The sequence below is a fragment of the Cheilinus undulatus genome, linkage group 7 (assembly GCF_018320785.1).
Source record: "Cheilinus undulatus linkage group 7, ASM1832078v1, whole genome shotgun sequence".
In the NCBI taxonomy this organism is placed as follows: domain Eukaryota; kingdom Metazoa; phylum Chordata; class Actinopteri; order Labriformes; family Labridae; genus Cheilinus; species Cheilinus undulatus.
The window spans coordinates 30,316,651-30,335,900 of NC_054871.1; the positions used below are offsets into that span (position 1 = coordinate 30,316,651).

At 41.4% G+C, this 19,250-nt stretch overlaps 1 protein-coding gene across 2 annotated transcripts in view; it reads right to left on the bottom strand.

Moving 5' to 3' along the window:
- The window catches only part of rxrgb (retinoid X receptor, gamma b), a 48,372-nt gene extending 34,128 nt beyond the window's left edge, over positions 1 to 14,244 (bottom strand). Inside the window, exon 1 of one of the 2 annotated variants that reach the window (XM_041790955.1) lies at positions 14,070 to 14,244. In XM_041790955.1, coding sequence (XP_041646889.1) covers positions 14,070 to 14,100 — 31 coding nt within the window. In that variant the 5' untranslated portion in view covers positions 14,101 to 14,244. Of the gene's footprint in view, positions 1 to 6,621; positions 6,783 to 14,069 lie in introns of those variants that run through there. The other variant, XM_041790954.1, reaches the window with a different exon arrangement.
- Positions 14,245 to 19,250: the final 5,006 nt, after the last annotated feature.

Sequence of the window (19,250 nt, forward strand, 5' to 3'; positions counted from 1 at the left end):
GGTGTGTATAGGACTGTATCATCAGCGTACATTTGGCAATTAACAGCAGGACAAATATAAGGTAGGTCGTTGATATACATGCTAAAAAGCAGTGGACCAAGAACTGACCCCTGGGGTATCCCGATGCTGTTAAAGTGGCACGTGGACTTTTGCCCATTGACTCTGACACATATCTCCCTCCCCCTGAGGTACAAGTCAAACCACTGTGAAGCCTGATTAGAAAATTGAAATGTAGAGAGTTTGGACAGTAGTACCTCAGTGACGAAGGCTTTTTTTTAAGTCTAGGAAAACTGCTCCCACAGTGATCCCGAGAATTGCTTGACTATTTTTTTAACATAATGATGTTCTGCGTTTCTATCACACAAAAGTATTTCTGATCTTTTTGGGTGAGTAAACCATATTTCAGGTAAACACTAAACTAATAATAACTACATCTAAACTGAGAATTAGATAAATAAAAACTAAGATACATAGCATTTTTAATGATTTTGATAAACTGCCTAACAAAGATGGTAAAATGCACCCAGGGCAGATTACGCCAATGAAATGATTAAATGTACAAATAGGGAATGTGTGCTTTCGAAAGCCCTACAATGACTGTTATCAGCAAACTGCGTATTATTCTAACAGTATTTATCAATAAGCAGCATCAAATAGATGCTTTTATTCACCAAACCATATTTAAAATGGCTGGAGACATTACCTCTTAACATCGATAACAGAGAACAGCCAAAACCATAAATACAATTGTAAAACTGATCAACAGGTTCAAAGAAACATTACAGAGCTCAAACCCAGTAAATCCCTCACTGTTAATTACTGGGTAGTGACTGGATGGAGCACTCCTCTGTGTGGTAATTCAATAAGCTCATGGCCCACTGACTAATAATATCTCCTGTCTGGAGAGCAGTAGTAGGAGCGTATGGTGGCCAGTGAGGGATCCATGACAGGAGCGACAAATCGACTCCTGAACAACAACGCAGCCCTTCATATCAATCAGAATGGCCACAATGAAGACAGATCATCAGCGTGTGCATCGATCTGTTTAATACCTGCTTTGTGTGTCTCTAATGTGTGCGAGTAGCAGGGCTGCATGCTCTCATGCTCACATGTGTGGCTGACAGTGCGTTGACCATATGACGGAGAGCAGATCGCTTCCCAAAGTAATCAGACGGACAGCCTGCAGAGCTCATTAGAAACAGCGGACATGTAATTAAGAAATCTCCTCGCTGCCAATCCGGCTCATGTAAGACAGCGACAAACCCTTGTTGAAACACACACTCCTCCTGAGAATACACACTTGTCGTCTTTTACACTACTAGAAGACAAAACATGCAGATTTTCCATGCATTGTAGCACAAAATCACAACCCGTTAAGCATTCATTTCATTGCTAAATGAGGTTGATGTCTGATCAATCGTGTCAGTAAATCCTCTTATCCCTGGGTAAGTATCTGCAGCTCAGCAGGCCAGCTGTCAAGAAGGTGGGAGGCGGAGGGGGAGGGGGGATAGAGCGAGGGATGAAGGGGTGGATAGATGGATGGATGGAAGGGATGATAGGTGGACGGGGGAGGGTACTGTCCCGTTCTGAAAAGGCTTCCCTCCACACATACACTCACACCATCTTAATCGCTCTGTCTGGCTGGGAACATTAGATCATCAGCTGGGAAAAGCCCCTACGTTTTCCTACACGGCTGAGATTTAGGAGTTAGTAATGGTTATTATTGGTCAGAGAAAGAAGCGCTCTGTTAAATTTTTTTAGAACAGCCAAAATAAATTCAGTTGAAGCTCAAGGCAAGAGTTTTTACATGGTAATGAAACAAACTTGAGTTAATACTGTTGCCTCTATATGAGCGAGAAAAGCAAGCAAGATCACCAGGAAGAAGAGAGATTGTTTTTAGATTATTTTTTAATGCATAAAATAGGGCCCTATGAAATCCATTTTATTTTTTTCCAAATTCCATTTTTCCAGTTTTAATTTTTGGAATTCCATTTTTTTAACCTTTCCACTAATTTAACCATAAAAAAGAGTGTCCTGTTTATGTAAATGAATCAAATATTCACTAATTAAATAAAAATAACCTTAATTTTATTGAAAAAGGGCCACAGTTGGCCCAGGAGCCGTTGTTTGGATAACCCTGATGTAACATAATTATAACCAGTCAGATATTTCCAACATTTAAGACACATTCACGAGTATAATCACATCCTAACTGATGTTTAATGTAAATGAAGAAATCTTTTTGCTCTCTCAAACACTGAGTGATAGTAACTTAATAAGAAGGTCACATTAAAGTTAAACAGTTAACTTTTTTTTCTCTCTTAATATGTAACAGTCCATGCAGTCTGATGCTGCATTGTTCTACTCCTGACTGTCATGGTTCTCTCAACATCTCTCTCCATCCTCGCTGTCTGTCCGTCTGCCTCATATCAGACCGCTACGTTAATGCAGACACGTGTTGGCTCGTTAAGCAACCACAGGTAACTACAGTATCTACAGGAGGAATTATTAAGCTAGTTGATACTTGAATTTAACATCATTTAGACTACGGGACTTCATAAGATCTTGAGTCCGTCTGACTTGATTTTTAGCTTCTGGGGGGTGAGTGGTGTGGTGAGGTAAAATAGCTCGAAGCACGGATGAGTTTTTTCTTGAAGGTGCAACATTAAGTCCCACAGTACAGCCTCGTATGGGGCTACATGATGTTTGCCGGTGTTTCGTGCAGTCACTTTGGCATGCTGTTATTGTTTAGGAGGGGGCGGGGTGAGTGTTGTGAGCATAGACATAATAAAGAGTAGACACCGCATTGGCTGCTGGGGCTCAAGAAATATGGCCGCTATCTTGGTCCAGTCATCGTATCAGGGTTTCCACAACATGTAATTGATCATGGCGCACCGCCACACCAAAATAAAAGTCACCATGCCTTAAGAATTAGAATCTTTTTTATCAAATGTAAAAATGTAAATTATACTGGATAAAAAAAAAGTATGAAAATCAGTTCAGTATTCAGCGAGTTATGATTGTTTAAATGAGCTGACACTTCATTGCGCCTGCAAAACAGATTACACTAAGTGGAGCGGGTGACCAGATCAAGATGGCGGCCTCACGGCTCGTCAGCGCCAATAGGTAGTAGCGGTCGATGCGGCGTCTACTCTTTATTATGTCTATGGTTGTGAGTGAGGGACAAGTTGTGAACAAGTGAGGGAACATATTCCTCAGATATGCGTTCCTCTTTCTAAAACAATGCAGCATTTCAGTCTAGTTCATTCAATTTATGCAATTTCCACGTTAAATTGTAAATTCCGTTTTTATTGGCCAATTCCGCGATTCCGTCCGTGATTCTGTTAACACGGAAATCATAGGGCCCTAATAAAATTGCTGCCAGGTGGTAGGTGTCAGGCAGCTTTTCAATAGGGGCACAAAATCAAACACTGAAGCTTTAAATGTCATTGGAAAAAATGAGTTGTTCAGCATTCCTTTCTTGTTAAAACATTAAGAATAGAAGGCACGCGGCTGTGAAAACATAAGCACTACAGCAACTGAACTTCTCTGACCTTAAATTCTAAACTGTAGTGAACTTTACAGTGAACTTGTGCACAATTTCCCTGAAAACAAGAGAACTTAACCTTGCTTTTTTCTTTTTATTCCCTTTGGATTCACTTTAATAGCCAAATAACATTTCAGTCAAGCTTCTGATAAAAACATTGTTACCCAAAATGTAACAACTGTTTCCCAGATATGAGGCATGTCCTTGCATCCACAAAGATTTCAGACCTGCCAGCAGGATGCTTTTTACCCAAGAGATCGATGAGGAGGCCAGGGCTGCAACAACGGCCAGATAAAGATGTTTTGCAAGTGATGAAATGAGTTTGGAACTTGAACAACAGGAGATAACACAAGTCCGCTTACACAAACAGAACAGGCTGACCAAGCGCTCCTGGAAGACAAACAAACAGGCGGACTAAAAGGCCCAATGCAAACGAATGCATCATGGCTGCGTCTGATGAGGTAACTCAATATAGTTCCTGAAAGTATTCCCTTGCAGTTATAGAGGGCAAGTAAGAGATGGGCATTTGTAGTTAACACACACACAGAACACACACTAACCCCATTCATCCCATGCCGTGACCCTGTTAGTGTGACCACGATGACCTGACCTCTGGACCTGAGCCCAGATCCTAGAAGGACTGCCAGACTAGAAGGCCAGCTTATAGGCACTACAGTCAACTGGAGTTAAATCTTAAAGGGATGATGGAAAAAAGAGGAAACTTTGGTTTGTGATATTTGAAAAAAAAAAAACATTACTGAAAAAGAGATTTGGTTAAGGAGTGGAAGACGGCTAACCTTTAAGACCATTGGAGTAAATGTAAATTTAACAACAACTTACAATAGCAGTATCTCCCAGTCTCTGTGAGCCAATTGTAACATTTGTCAAATCATTTTATGGCAAAAATACTGTATTTCTATTGTATTTTCTACCTTCTTCCCAATTTTAATATTAAACAGTGCTCTTCTAATTTTCTGCGTTTAATTTTTTCTGTGTTGGTTTGATGGCTGACATCTTGCATATTAGCGCAATCTTCACTTCTAATGTTTGTATAACAATAGTGGCTGGAATTGAGGTAGAAATTTAGTTTGTGTTTCATTTATGAAAAAATCTGACAAGTCAGTAATATACTAACAACACTTAGTCTCCAAAGCTACAAACAGAAAACAGGCATATCACTACTCCACTGAATATTTAAGCTTCCACTTAAACTAAGGTGCCTGCATGGCTTAAAGCATTTTTGAAGACTGCTAGCTTTGTGTTTTTGAAACCCAATCACCAATAGGGATGAGTATCCAGACTGGTACCGATATGGTACTGGTGCCAACACCTCTGATACCTACCATACCAAATTACATTCAAGATTTCAGTATCCAGGCTAATTCGACGCAACCTCCCACCAATTCAAATGAAAAGCATGAAACATGTGATGTGATTTATGCAAACTTATTTTATTTCAGGAGGGCATGGACTTCTTTTGACCATTTTGCTGTCCGGAGAAATGTCTGCTCTGTTCCTGTCTTTCTACCAAAGACACAGTCGCATTGACCAACTAATTTACTTTATTGTTTGTTCTGTAGCAACACCTAATGAATTCTGTTCAAGCCTTTTAAATAAGTTATTCGTCTACCAAATATCACACTTTTTTCTCTTTAAAGTACTAATTCAGGCATAGTTAGGCACGGGCACCATTTCAGAAGTAAAATGACACCCAACCCTAATCACCAAATATGATTTTATGCTGATTCTCATCCAATGCCAAATGATTTGAATGACTTTTTTATCTTCTACAGCCAAATTTAGGCAAACTTAGAGACTCAAACTTAGATTAAATTGTAGCCAAACTGTACTAACTACCCACACCCCTCTCTTTTTTGTGTCTGCTTAATTTTATTTCTAAAACAGTCTCAGTGCTATGCTTCTGGCATGAGATCAAATCTTGTCTCAGCAACAACAACTTTCACATCCAAAATATACAGTAATGGCTTAATAAAAAAGTGTGATACAATACTTATCCTGTAGTCAACATGTTCACATGAGCACTTACAATCACGCCCCAAAAGAACAGTTTCAGTTGTTTTTTCCATTAACATTGTTGTGTAATGGTGGTTATAATGGGCTGAATCATCACAGCATATTGTTCATTTAAAACAGATCAGTTAACATCAGTAAGCTTAGTGAGGCTTGTCCACCATGTCTTTACTTTAACCCAGATAAATGTATTTTAGGGTTTTCAGAGAGGAGGAAGTAAAGCTATAAACAGGGCCATCACAAGCATCCTAGGGCATATGAGAAAAGAGTTACAACTGTGAACCAGTAAACCTCCAGCCTACAGTATGAGTGGATGTGAGTCCACATTGACACTTCCCACACCTCTTCAAACACAGGAAAGAGGAAAAGGAAAACCAGCTCATCAGAGGCAGCGTTGATGGAAGGATGCAGGCTGACAGACAGCAGACACAAACACAGAGAGAAAGCAGGATGGAGAGCTAATAGGAAGAGACAAGTGTTGAGAGACAAACAGATAGTGAAGGACGAAGCAATGAGAGCTGGAAGTGTCCATTTGAGTGGAATGGCATCCCTGCTGACCACACTCACAAGCTTTTGATTGTAAGTGTAGCAGTAAAGCCTTTTCTCTGTCACAACTGGTTAAAACGAGACGATGATTTTAAAGGTAGGAACTTGGCCGCCGAGGGCTGATAAGATCAGGAAATCTGGATTTGAAAGTTGCAGTCCAGGGGAAATTAAAGTCCTCCCTTGTATCACAGTGAGAATGATCCATTTGGAAGGTGCTCAAAGATTACCTCATATAAAAAAGCCAGACAGATTTTTCCATGCAGGATTCTCCCACTGGGAATATAACTTGTTTAAAGAGTACACAGGGATTAGAGGTATTACCGAAATGCATCTGTGCAGTGCTGGTTTTTAGTATCTGCACCTCACTTCAGTGGAGAATCACAAAGCTACAGCGGTTCATGCAGGCAACATCTTTAAACACTTACAGTCCTGTCTGATCTCTCTATTTCTAAACACACAGGCTCACACATCAGGCAAGAGGAAACCCAGCTACTCACAGTGGCCGTAACCTATCTCCCTCCCAGGGCTGCCTCCAGTTGCAGGTGATGCCACAGGGTGCCACATGCCTGCCGACCAAGTGTGGAGCTGGCAGGGCGCCAGTCACTCAGGACCGGGGGACTCGGACTCGAGCGTTGGCTCAGTGACAAACTCAAAAATGATGCAGATGCTCTGATCAACCGCTTTTCAGGACGGATCAGGAACAGAAGGGCGGACGTGGAAAAGGGGCAGGACTGGAGAGGGTGGGGTTTGGTTGGGTGTTAGTGAAGAGCAAAAGAGGCGGAGTTCCCCTGGTACTGGTTATAGGATTACCCAGATTATCCTTCCCCAGAGATCAATCCGACAGGAACTGTTTGCTGCCCGACTGCTGCGCAAATCATCTGCCCTGCCGCCCACTTGTCACGTGTCTCGCTGCCTCTCTCGCTCAGGGTGGGTAAAACTATCTGTGCAGGGACACCTGTTGTAGTGGCAGAACAGCATGTCTGATATTGTGGTGGGGGGGGGTGTATGGGTAAGGAGGAGGGTGGCCACTTTTGAGAGTATAGTACAACCAGAAGTTTCCAATTACCTCTTAAGAGGAGCCAAGATTGAAGAGTGTGTCCCTGGTGTTCCTGTAGTCCACAGAGGTTTTATAGCCACAGGATTTCTGTCTAACATGAGGGCTGTAAAAGTGGAATGTGAAAATTCACAAGCCAGAGGCCTGAGGATTTTATCTGCCTGAAAACACTTTAAATTCTCCATCAAGAAGAAGAAAAATCTGTGCCAGCATGCATAGTTACCACCACTGTGGCCTGTGTGCACATTGTTAGTATGTTTGTGTGTTTAGCAAGTGTTATAGCATTCCAGGAAGTCAGGAATTGTCTTTTTCGGTGCTCTAGGATGGTCAAGCAAGCACGCAGCAAAGTGAAAACCCAGATGCAAACTAGGCCAAAAATATACCTTAAAGGCAGTGAGGAACAATACATGACAAACCCTGCATGGAAACTAAATAAACCACTAAACCCATGCAGGGATGATTCAATCTTTTGTTACAGACTTTATTGACCAAAACAGTCTTTCAAAATCAAAGGCAGCCTTAAAATCAGCCTGCAAACAGAGCAAGAGTCAATTTTGTGAAACAATGACACAAGCATGCATTCTTGGCCATGAAAGTATGTCATATCATTATCACCAGAAAGTAGCCTGAGCCAATAACAGTGAAACTGGCACGGATTTAATTCTGCAGCTGCTTCTTTTAATTTATCCAGCCAGACTATCAGATGTTAACCTGGATCTACCCTCCATGCTTTTGAAGGGCAATCAAGTTGAAAGATATAATGTAACAACTTAAAACGCCTCGCCCCCAAGTATCAATCTATTTTACTTACATGACTCAACAGAGTTTTCTTTTGCGGTGCACCTGCACGAAGCCGGATCAAATGTCCATACAGTGCTTGAAGGATGGCCACCAGTAACCGGATCTGCTCAGTGACAGTAACCTGGCAAGACACTCCGTGGCTCGGCACAAGACGAAGGGGGAAGTCGAAGAAGAAGACGAGACACTTGCTTCTCTTTTGGACTTAACAAATCCCTCAGGGAGAAGCAAAATTAATACAGCGCTTCTTGAATGAATGCTGTTTTAGAATAGTGTGTCATGGCCCACATAAAACACGCCAAATTAACCCTGAGAGCCATAATTAGCATTCATAGATGTAGCGATGAAGTGGGAGGATGATAATTGGTGACCCTAAATTTAGTGTACGCTCTCAAATGTTAAATCTGACCTTCTAATAATCTCATTACATTTCTGACTTTGGTCTCATGCATGATTGGTTCTGTGAGTTATAAATCTGGAGGGGATATATTTATGTATTATGTCAGGCTGGAGAAACAATAAAAGCTTTGGGTGAAAACAAAGCAACATATGCTTGTGCATCATAGGTGAGGGTGTGAGATTGGCACTCAAAGCTCTGAAAATAGTCAAGTGAGGTTTCCACACGTTCTTCATGTCTCTCAAAGGAGCGGATTAATGAGCTCAAACAGACTCTCCGTTAACCTGTAGCCCCAAGTTGTGCCTGTGTTGGGCACAGAACTCACTCAAACTAACTTCTTAAGTCATTAATTCCCCGTCATTAGTCCCACTACCTTTAATTTAGCTTGTTAATGGAGTAAATAAGCTTTGTGGTGATTAAACTTTATCAGGTTCCTGTTGGATTGACCGACGTTCGGTAGGAGGCTGCATAAAAGACTGTTTTCATTACTTATTAATGTGATGATCGCTGGTGTGAAAAAAAAAAAAAACAAATGTTCAGTCAGTGCATAAAAAATAAAAACAGTGTTGTATTTTTCAGAGGTTCTAGGGCACGAAATAAAACTTTTTTCTTCAAAACTTTCAGTGCAAAGCAAGAAAACCTCATGAAGAGCCTGGATATGAAAAGAAAAAAGTTTTCTAAGCACTGAGCTAGTGATGATTGCTTAAAAATTCCTTTTGATTAATTAGCCAATGATGGCAGCAAGTATTGGTATGATACAGGACATTAACTTTACAAAGATGTTGGAAAATAAGTAAAAACCCCCTAACTATACTTAAAGGCAACTTTCTGCCTCAATCCAGTTCAGCCACTTTTAAGACAAAACTGCAGCATAAAGTTTTAGAATATCAATTCAAAGCAAGGACTTATATAAAGATGCTTATTAGTATAAATTGAATTCCCAGATGTGTTTGAAGGTTAAAAAAAAGCACAGTTCCAATTACCTACTTTATTTATGACAATAAGCTCATATGAGGAGTATTTTGCAATAAAGACTGATGCATTGATTACAACTGCTGGAGAGACCCTCAGCAACAAGACTGATTATCTTTCTGTGCTGTCAAACATCAGCAATTTTCAATCATGATTAACCTCAGATTTTCTGCAGTTAATCACAGTTAAACTTTTTTGTCGCATTTTGAAATTCTACTATGTTGCATTTAACACAGATTCAGTTTCATTTTTAGTTCTGTACTGTTCAGACAACAAGAAACTTCAGCCAGATCAACACTTATAGCATGAACCTAACCATAGAAAGAGAACAACTTATGGATTGAAAAGGAGCAGCTGTGGATCAGTAGGTAGAGTCAGTTGCCCCCCCAACCCAAGTCGTTTCAATCCCCAGCTCCAGCAGTCACATGTTGATGTATCCTTGGGTAAGACACTCATTCCCACTGCTTCGTCGGTGGCGTGTAAATGTGTATGTGCTGCGTATGAATGGGATTAGCTGATACTGCATACTCATGGAGATACTGCTGGAGATACTGCAGTGGTTCAACCAAAGTGTGTTGAAAGGGACAATAACGCAATTAAGGTGGTTAATCAGATTTTTTTTTTTTATAATTAGGGACCTTAATTAATAGAGACTGATAATGATGGCTGTAATTATCTTAGATTTCATGGCTGAAACTGCTATGGGGTAGGTGTCAGATACAGAGATTAACATCTGTCATCTGTCATTTTTCATGCAAAGAGTCTTGACAAGTGGTATTTCTCTTTAAAAAGAAAGCAAGATATCGCTTTAAATCAAACTCTACATAAACAGAATAAAATTAGCAAAGGCATTCGAGACATCAGAATGCTTTTATGTCAAAAGGGGGCACCAAAATCGACACAAACCAAAAGTTTCTCAAAGGAGCTTTAACATCGCATGAGGCCTTATGGATTGACATGATTGAAGAATATTATACTTCCCTATTTCTGGTGCAGGCCAAAACCTAATACCTCCATTTTTCATGTCTTTTATTTTTCATAAATCAGTGCTATTGGTCATCCTTAACATCTGTCAGTGGGTTAAAACAAATTTCAAAGCAAAAAAAAAGTGTCAATAAGATGCCCCGGTACAGATACCCTTTGACCATATAAAAGGACAAGTTCTAGGCACCTGGTACAGGAAAGTTAATTACAATTTATTGCAGGCACACACTGTTTAAACTGCAGAAATACAACACACTCAGGAGTAAACAGACCTTATCTTGTGTAACTCTTTTCTATTTTTCAAAAGACTTTTCTTGCCACAGCAAATAAGAGTTCAGTGTCTTTTCCTAGAACACATCAAATCAAACCCCAACCTTCAGGTTGAGTGATGACTGACTCTATCTACTGATCCACAGTCACCTCAGGTAGTTTGAGGATTTTTCTTTGCAATTTCACTGGATTCTTCCCCTTGTAAAGCACTTATTATATGAATTTCTAAAGCATCAGCACCTGTTGATATTATCAATTAATGAAATAGAAGAACTATCATTTGGCTTTAAAAAGTACTGAAATATGGAAAATTTTGGCAAACTTAGTATATGCTTGTAAGTGCTGTCCCTTAGGTCACAATCAAAGTATGGTTTATTTACATTACTTCTAAGTTTACTGATGTTTATGAACATATCTAAATGACTTCTTTTGAGAATGGTGACACTTACTCTGTTATAAGCAACCATGATGTTTCCTCTCGCTGCCTTAAAACAATGCAGCACTGAGACAAAATGGAAATGTGTTAATTATCTGATGCAAAATATTTAGCTTTTATGCCTAGCTTTGGATGAATTAATTTAAAGCCAACTCTGAAATAGATGCTCAATATCCGAAGACTGTAAAACATAACGTGAAGTGTACGGAAAACACAAGAAAGCATGCATTCATGTGTGTCATGTATTTTGTTGCAGCATAATTAGCAAAGCAAATAGCAATTTACATCTCATGAGCTAACATCACTGCAGCCTGTGGGCCTCTCAAGGTTCTCTGCTTGATTAAAGCTGGAATTAAATCAAGGCTTTGACCTTCTTCACTAATGACTAATTACTGGCAATTAGCCCAGAGAATGGCCTCCGTATGCCCCTTCTTTTCCTTCATCCTTTTTCTCACAATTAGCACCCACTCACACACAGCCAAGACAAGCAGGCTTTTTTTCTACACTGACGCATATATACAACACACTCAATCAATTGTGCCCAGGAATAAACCCATTGTGTGCTCTGTGTGCTAATGCAAGTGTCGGCAATCACAGGTCTCAAGCTATAGAATTCTTGAGCAAATACCTGCAGAGAGCCACACCCTCTCTACCTGTGTGGTTTATTTATCTCTGCAGGAGTGGGTGGAGAATGCTCTGTGTGGACAGAACAGCCATAGGAGTACAGGTTAAACACGGTCTTATAGTGCAACCCACATTCTTTAAGTCACATGATATCACAGCCACATTTTTCACACATAGGAAGTTGGCATATTTTCAGCTGTGAAGTTTCAGCATGAGTATGTGTGACTGAGTGTGTGTTCCTCTCCACTGTGACCGTGTGTGAACTGGGAGGTGAATCATTGACCCCTGGCAAGTGATGAGAGTTCACATCAACTAGGGTGACCTCTCTCTTTCTCCAAACCCCTCCCCCCACCTTCTTCAAGCTTATTTCCCCTTTATCCTGCACCCTTCATTCTCCCATCCAGTTCTTCTTCTTCTTTCTTCCCTGAACGGTGCGGTATAAAGACGTTCTCACTGTCAAAAGTAGGGAGTAAGTGCTTGTCAGCGTGTCTAGAATCACTTCCACTGACGGAAATTAAAATATGCTGAGGGGGAGAAATGCTGATTCTACTTAAAGGCCCGCAGTGGACCTGCATCAAACCTGCTGAAACATAACATGTCTGGGAAAAAAGCTGAATAGATTACGAGAACTGTCCAGACTTAACCACCAGATATGTTTTTAAATGATGCCCTTAAATCAAGCCATGTTTATGACCTTATTTTCATTGCTTGAAATGTTGATGCAAAAATAAATCACACATCATAGTTGTGAGAAAAAACAAGAGCTGACTCTCCTCGTGATGATCTTGTGGTGGTTGTGGCTGCCACTCAGAAACAGATTGGTGGTGTTACCCCGAACTTTTATTACGTAAACACTATAAAAGATAAGAACTGTCCTCATCTACAGTTCAACTAATTCCAGTAAACGACCCCTGTAGTGCCAGGTTTTTTCTGAAGTTTTGACCATTCTGTACACACAAAAATTACAAATATTCAACATTTATTTGTAAAAATGATGTGAGCTGGGAAAGCTGCCACAGCATTACTACTGGACCATAATGGGACAGTAAAACACTTGAATGCAACCAGGAATGGTAAAATTCTTTAAAACAGACTTTTTAGATTGTTTGAAAGCTGTGGGTAAAATAAGCCTTTCTGCCTGATCAGGGGAATAATAATGTATCTTGTTACTCAAAGATCAGTATCACTGGATCCTATCTTCACCGGTCTGGTGCTCTCCTGATGTGCATATATCTGTCTGATCAGAGTAAATCTTTAAAGGACATGAAAGCGTGTACAGCTCAGGGGACTGCTCTGTTACTGCTGTAACTGTGGGTTTCCCTCCACATGCTCTCACATCCAGATGTCTCTCTCAGTCCCCTGAGAGCCACATTCATTATGGAAACAATTTCCAGCCCTTCGAATGGTGCCAGATATCTGTGACAACATTAAGGAGCTGCAGGACTTAGTCTTCAAAGAGTGGTTTTATTTGCTTCCTTGTAATGCCACATTATTACCCCCCCCCACCCCCTCAAATAGGACAGTGGTTTTAAAGCACATGGCATGTTTCTAGCACAGTGGTGTAACAATGAGTCTATCTTTCAGGGAGAAAAAACATCACATGATAAATGATGCATATAGAGTGTGACTCAGTGGTGCTTAAAAGCCCCATTCTGTAGTTATTTGAAAGGATTTAGCTACAAAAACACGGGCCTGATAGTTATTTTTGCGCAGCGTATGTAGCCTACTGTATGCATTCCGCATGTTGCAAACTTGCCACCCATATCTCCCCCTGTGCTGTCAAACAGATCTGATAGATGAAGCTATCAGCTGGTTCAAGGGCAAAGTCACCAGTTCAGAGCAGAGTTCAGCTTTACGGAGCAAAATCACATCAAGCTGTCACTCAGCGAAGTGTGGACACAGCGCTGACCAGGGCGCGTCTTAGACAGCACTCCCGTTTCACCTCAAAGTGCAAGTTTGTTTATCTGTACAAATCCGCCATTCCACACGGTTGTTTCATGCATGTCTCTCTGGACCTGACGGCCATCGCAGACCAATAAATTGCGTTTCTGTCTCAAACAGTTTAGCAAGAGACGCGCGACAAGCGCCATAAATTACATAAGCGCAATTAAAGTGCCAACCTCTGACCTTGTCTGACCGGCACAACTACGATCACCTGACTTTTTCATTGACCACAGCTTTCGTTTCATTCGACATAGATGCAAAACAATTATTCCCGAAGAGAACCAGCTTCAGAGCCCGGAGTCGGTTGTCAAAGTCCGCGGTTGTTTCGCGTACAGCTCTCCACAGGCTGAGGAGAAGACGCCATGAAACAAACGCACTCGCCTTTAAGTCAAAACAAAACGCATTGCCGCGGTGAGAAACACAGTAGCCAGGCATAGCACACGATAAATCGATTAGGTGTACTTACTGAGGTGTAAATACGGATCATTACTGTCCATATTGTGCGATTTGTCGCGTCGATTTCCTACAGTCGGTGCTGCTCTGCATCCCAGCGCATTCCTCTCCCAGTCCGACTCAACTCTGCAAGGCGGCTCTACACGGGGGCCCAGCGAGGGGGGGCGGCAAAACAGGGCTTCTCCCAGTGACAACAGTGGTCGATATCAAGCTCCAACACGATCGTGACGAAATAGCTCTCCTGCAGTGACACTGTGTTGCAACATTTCCACAGTAAAATGTTAGGGTACTGAAAAGAAAGAGGGAGAAAAGGATGATAGTTCGCTTGGATTCAAGACTGCAACAAATTCCCTCCTTAGCCCCTTTGCAGCTTGCATACTCTGAAAATGCCATCAAAAAAACAATGTGTTAAACAAGGGAGAGACTAAACAGTGTAATGAGAAGACTCTATGACCTATGACTAACACTTTATACAATAGTAAAATAGTTTAACCACGAATTTAATTATTTCCTGTTATTTAATGCAGCCTTGGGCTTTGCTGCATTGACTGTGATAACGCAGTCTACATTTAAGCTAATATCTGCCATCTTGTTTACATTTTAGCTAATAACATTTTTGTGTAGGCCTACATAGTTAGAACATGAACTGGCAAAATTAACGTGTTTAACTGACTTATTAAAAAGCGACAATGCAGTGTATTAATGTATAACTTTGTTTTTTCAACATTTCCATGTGAAAGCAGTGTTTATAATGTCCTGCCTGCTTTCTCAAAGGGGATCCCACCAGTGTTTACCTATTAGCTTGAGTGAGTCCTGGTCTGGGTACCCCCCGGAGTCCCCCCACACCCCTCTTCAGAGTGCGGGGTCATGTAGGGGTGAGGCTCCCGGTACCTCAGAAGGTTATTCAGGAGTCAAGCCGCACTAAGGCATTCACGGTCCTTGCTCTGCGTAGCGGGCAGACGCTCCGTCAACGCCGGCCTGCTGACCACTCAGCGGGGCCATTGGAGCTGCCCCGCTAATGGGACAAGCACCCCCGGCTCCACCGTCCTTGTAACAGCGACCCAATAAAAGAACACAGGAGGATGCTAACCAAGATGAATGGCGTTTTTTCTCGGCTCATTCTACACTAATCAGAGCTTTTCATTTGTTATGGCCTCGCGCCAGCCCCTCCACCGCAGCCTCCATTAGAGCCGGATAACATATAAATTCATTAAAGTCAGGGGGGGACATTAAAATGGCCATTTGTCAGATATCTCTTTGTGTGTCCCTAATGGTGGCACATGGTTCAAGGCATTGAGATGATTTTGGTAGGGCCTTTTTCCTCTCTAGTGCATTAGGAGAGAAACGTGGGAACTGGGGGAACGTGCTGTTTTCCTGACCTCTAGAAGATGTAAAGTCCAAAATCTGACTTTATAATTGTTCATTTTAAAATTCTCTGAATATTCTTGGCAAATTTTGCTTGCTTTAATAACATTTCTTTCCTCATTTAGTTGTATATACTCTGACCCCTTTTTACTAATTAAGGCTAGATTTTTTATTATTTCCAATCAATCCTTCATTTTTAAAAACCTCTTCCTCCTCCCCTGAACTCAAGTCAATGAAGCAACCCTTTGCACTAATCCCTTTGTATTCACTCGCCATTAAACAATGCCTTTAAGCCTAATCCCTACAAACCCTACAAACCTGGCCCACCTGCTATCAAGTCAGCCAGTCACTATGCAGCCAAAAGGGCAAGACACAAAGTTAGAAACTGACCAAGCATGCCTAAATCTTTAACTCTTTCTTTTTGGCCCCCTCTCCTCGATTTCTCTCCTTCCCCTCTCTGTCTGGATCCTCCTCTGGCTTCTGCATGGAGCTTCTGCTGTGTCGTCATGGGAGATGGCTCTCTCCATCTGCCTCCACTGTCATTAGCCAATCTTCATCACGCTTTATCGGAGGGGGACCCTTCAACATCCCCCCACCAACACACCCTCCTGGACCCTCTTCAGCATTCTGACAACCCCTGCCCCCTTGTTCCATACATAGGCCTGAGATGATAAGTGTTCTCCCTCTTTGTGTCGGCCAGGATAAGACAATGCTACACAGCACTACAGAACATCATCCATCTCATAGGTCATCAATCTGGGACACAAAAGATGAAATGTGGCTCCAACTCCCCTTTGCAAAGCGGCTTCTTTTTTTTTCTTAGAAGAAGCTTGTCCACATGTCTCTGGCTCCTTTTCACTCCTAGGTTAGTGGTTCACCAACAAAATCTTCAGTTTGTGCTGACTGCTTTATTGGAGGAAAATAAAAGTATTTGAACCTTTTCTATTTCTTAAAACTACCAAGTTGTTATTTCAAAAACAATGGCAAAAAGTATCAAACTTTATTGCAAAATCTTCAGTGACATTTTTACTCTCTGCAGTAAATACCTTGTTATCTTGATTATTTCCCCAGACTTTCTTTGTTTTACTGTTCAACTGATGCACTAACAGACCTTTACAAACTTTACATGAGTTTTGTGGCAGTAAATACTAGTTATAGGCTCTGTGACACTAAACTGTTCTTATCTACCTTTTGTTACTCTCCCCTTGTGCCTAATTAGGTTTACATTGTCTGAGCGTAGAGCTCTTTGTCTTTGGTCTTTTGTCTGTGACAGCGGTGTCTTGGTTTGAGGCTGTTTTATTGACATATGTTTACCAGCTAAGTTTAAAATGTTGTTTCCAAAATGGCTAAGAAAACATAACCCAGATTTAAAAAAAAGTCCAAACCTATTTTTCCAGTCACATTATGGTATCTTCATCAGTGTCAAACAATCTGCAATGACACCTCCAAACTCAAAAGCATCTGCAAACAGACATTAAGTGTAGAATTGTGAGAATTGGTGAGCTAAAGCAGATCATTGCATACAGATTCTGAGTTTGGTGATGTGCTGTTTTATCTTCTCTCATCTCAGCTCTTCAAAGAAGACGTATAGTTTTATCATTCTCAGCCATCATGTCTGCAGAGAGGTAATAGCTTTGCTGCCCAATTTTGTTTAAATGCTTTAAATGGGCTCAAATTTAGTTATCCTGCTTCATTGTGAGTTATCTGATTTCTGATCAATACAGAATTCTTGTTAGAGCTGCAATTAAAGAAAAAACATACATTGAAATGCAGCACTGATAACATTTCTTTTCAAGGAAAAATGATTTTCTTGCTAAATTTGCTTGGTCTTTCACAGCTCTTATAAGGAATCTTTTGTTTGTTTTGTTTTGGTGCCCCCTGTGAGCAAAGTAATGATATGTGTCTGGCTGCAGACTGTACATCTCTGACATCTCTGACAGCCACTCTCATACACCCTTCTCATGTTGCTAAAGCTAAGCTAGCTATATTGGATTATGTAGTAATGTTAATTTGTGTAGAAAGCATTGCTATATTAGCTTTAGCTAAAGGTAACCAAACTAAAATGAGCCGCCGTTTGCGTAGTTCTATTCATACATGGGTCTAATTCAACTCTGGATTACACTTTGATCTTTTTCGCTGTCTTTTCTATAAAATGTTACTTAGTCCTTTATGTTTGCAATGTGGCTATGTCAGGAATTTAACTACCAGACTTTGAAACAAATTTGAATTTGAAAACAATCTCAAATCTTGTACCAGCAAATCACAGCCCTTCCATTCTGAAACAGATGTTGTCTAAGAACTGGCTGTCAGAGATGTACAGTCCACAGACAGACCTTCTTGAAAGTAATAACTCTTATGTTGATGCAGAGCACTGATCTGTATGTGTAAAAGAAGGGATTCATGATTTTTTTTAGAAGTCTGGTTTCATTAACAGTAAAACATAATACTCATCAGGACCATCTGGTGAGAAAATATAAAAACATTTTGCTGCAAGCTTTTAATCATCAAGACTGACACTTATCCCTAGCAGTGATTTCAGGCATCAAAAAATAACATATAGAGGCATAAACATTACTGTCAGTCAATTCCACAACCAGTAAGAAATATTGTCACAGGTGCTTTGATGCATTAAACCTTACTAAACTAAGCATTTACCCCTAATTGTACTTATAAGTACAGTAGTATTATTAATCTTAATGTATTAATTTGACTATGTTACTAGGATTTACTCTGTGTGCCCACCACCCGGAGGGATAAGCAGTTTGGTCGAATGCAGTGTAAAGGTGGTGGCCTTGGCCTGCCGATCCCCAGTGGCATCTAAGAACTTGCTGGTGGACACCAGCAGTGAAGGAAGCTGCCAGGTTGAAGAGGGAGGCCTTTAAGCCTTAGCCCAGGGGTCTCTGGAAGCAGCAGACAGGTATCAGGGGGCTCAGAGTATGGCAGCCACAGTAGTTGTGGAATCAAAAACTGGGTATGGGAGGGGAGGCTTAGGAGAGAAGGACTTTCGGTTGGCCCAGAGGATGTTCTGGCAAACTGTTTGACGACTCAGGAGGGGAAAGCAGGGCTCGGCTCAGGCGCTCAGCAGGAGTGGAGGACTGCTAACCCGTACTGGAGTTGTTGTTGGGTGAGGGAAAGAGCACTTTGGGGGCACGTCTTGATCCAACAAACGCATCCTCTGATGAGGAGGCATAGTCTGATGACACTGGGGCAGAATCACCTATATCCTTGGGAGAGGTCACTGAGGTAGTCAAAAAGCTCCTCAGTGGCAAGGTGCCAGGTGTAGATGAGATTCGCCTTGAGATGCCGAAGGCTCTGGACATTGTTGGGCTGTCTTGGCTGACACACCTCTTCAATGTCATTTGGAGGTCTGTGGGGTGGCAGACTGGAATGGTGGTTCCCTTTTTTAAAAGGGGTGCAGGGGGGTGGGGGACAAAGGATATGCCCCAACTATCAGGGTATCACAGCCTCACAGGTAAAGCTTATTCCAAGATGCTGCTCTGGATAATTGTTGACCCATGAATACAGAAGGAACAGTGCAGATTCCATCCTTGCCATGGTCAAGCTCTTTACCATTGGAGTTTGCTCATCTAGACTACAAGTGTCCTGTTGACTTGGAGAAAGTTTACAATTGTGTCCCTCATGGAGTCATGTGGGGGACTGTGGGCTGTTACTGTGAGTTGTTAGGTTCCTGAATGACGAAAGTGAGAGCTGAGTCTGTTTTCTTGGCACAATGCCGGACATGTTCCCAGGGAATTTTGTTTTCTGCAGATGATGTGGTTCTGTTGGCTTCTTCAGACAAAGACCTCCAGCAGGCACTGGGGCAGTCTGC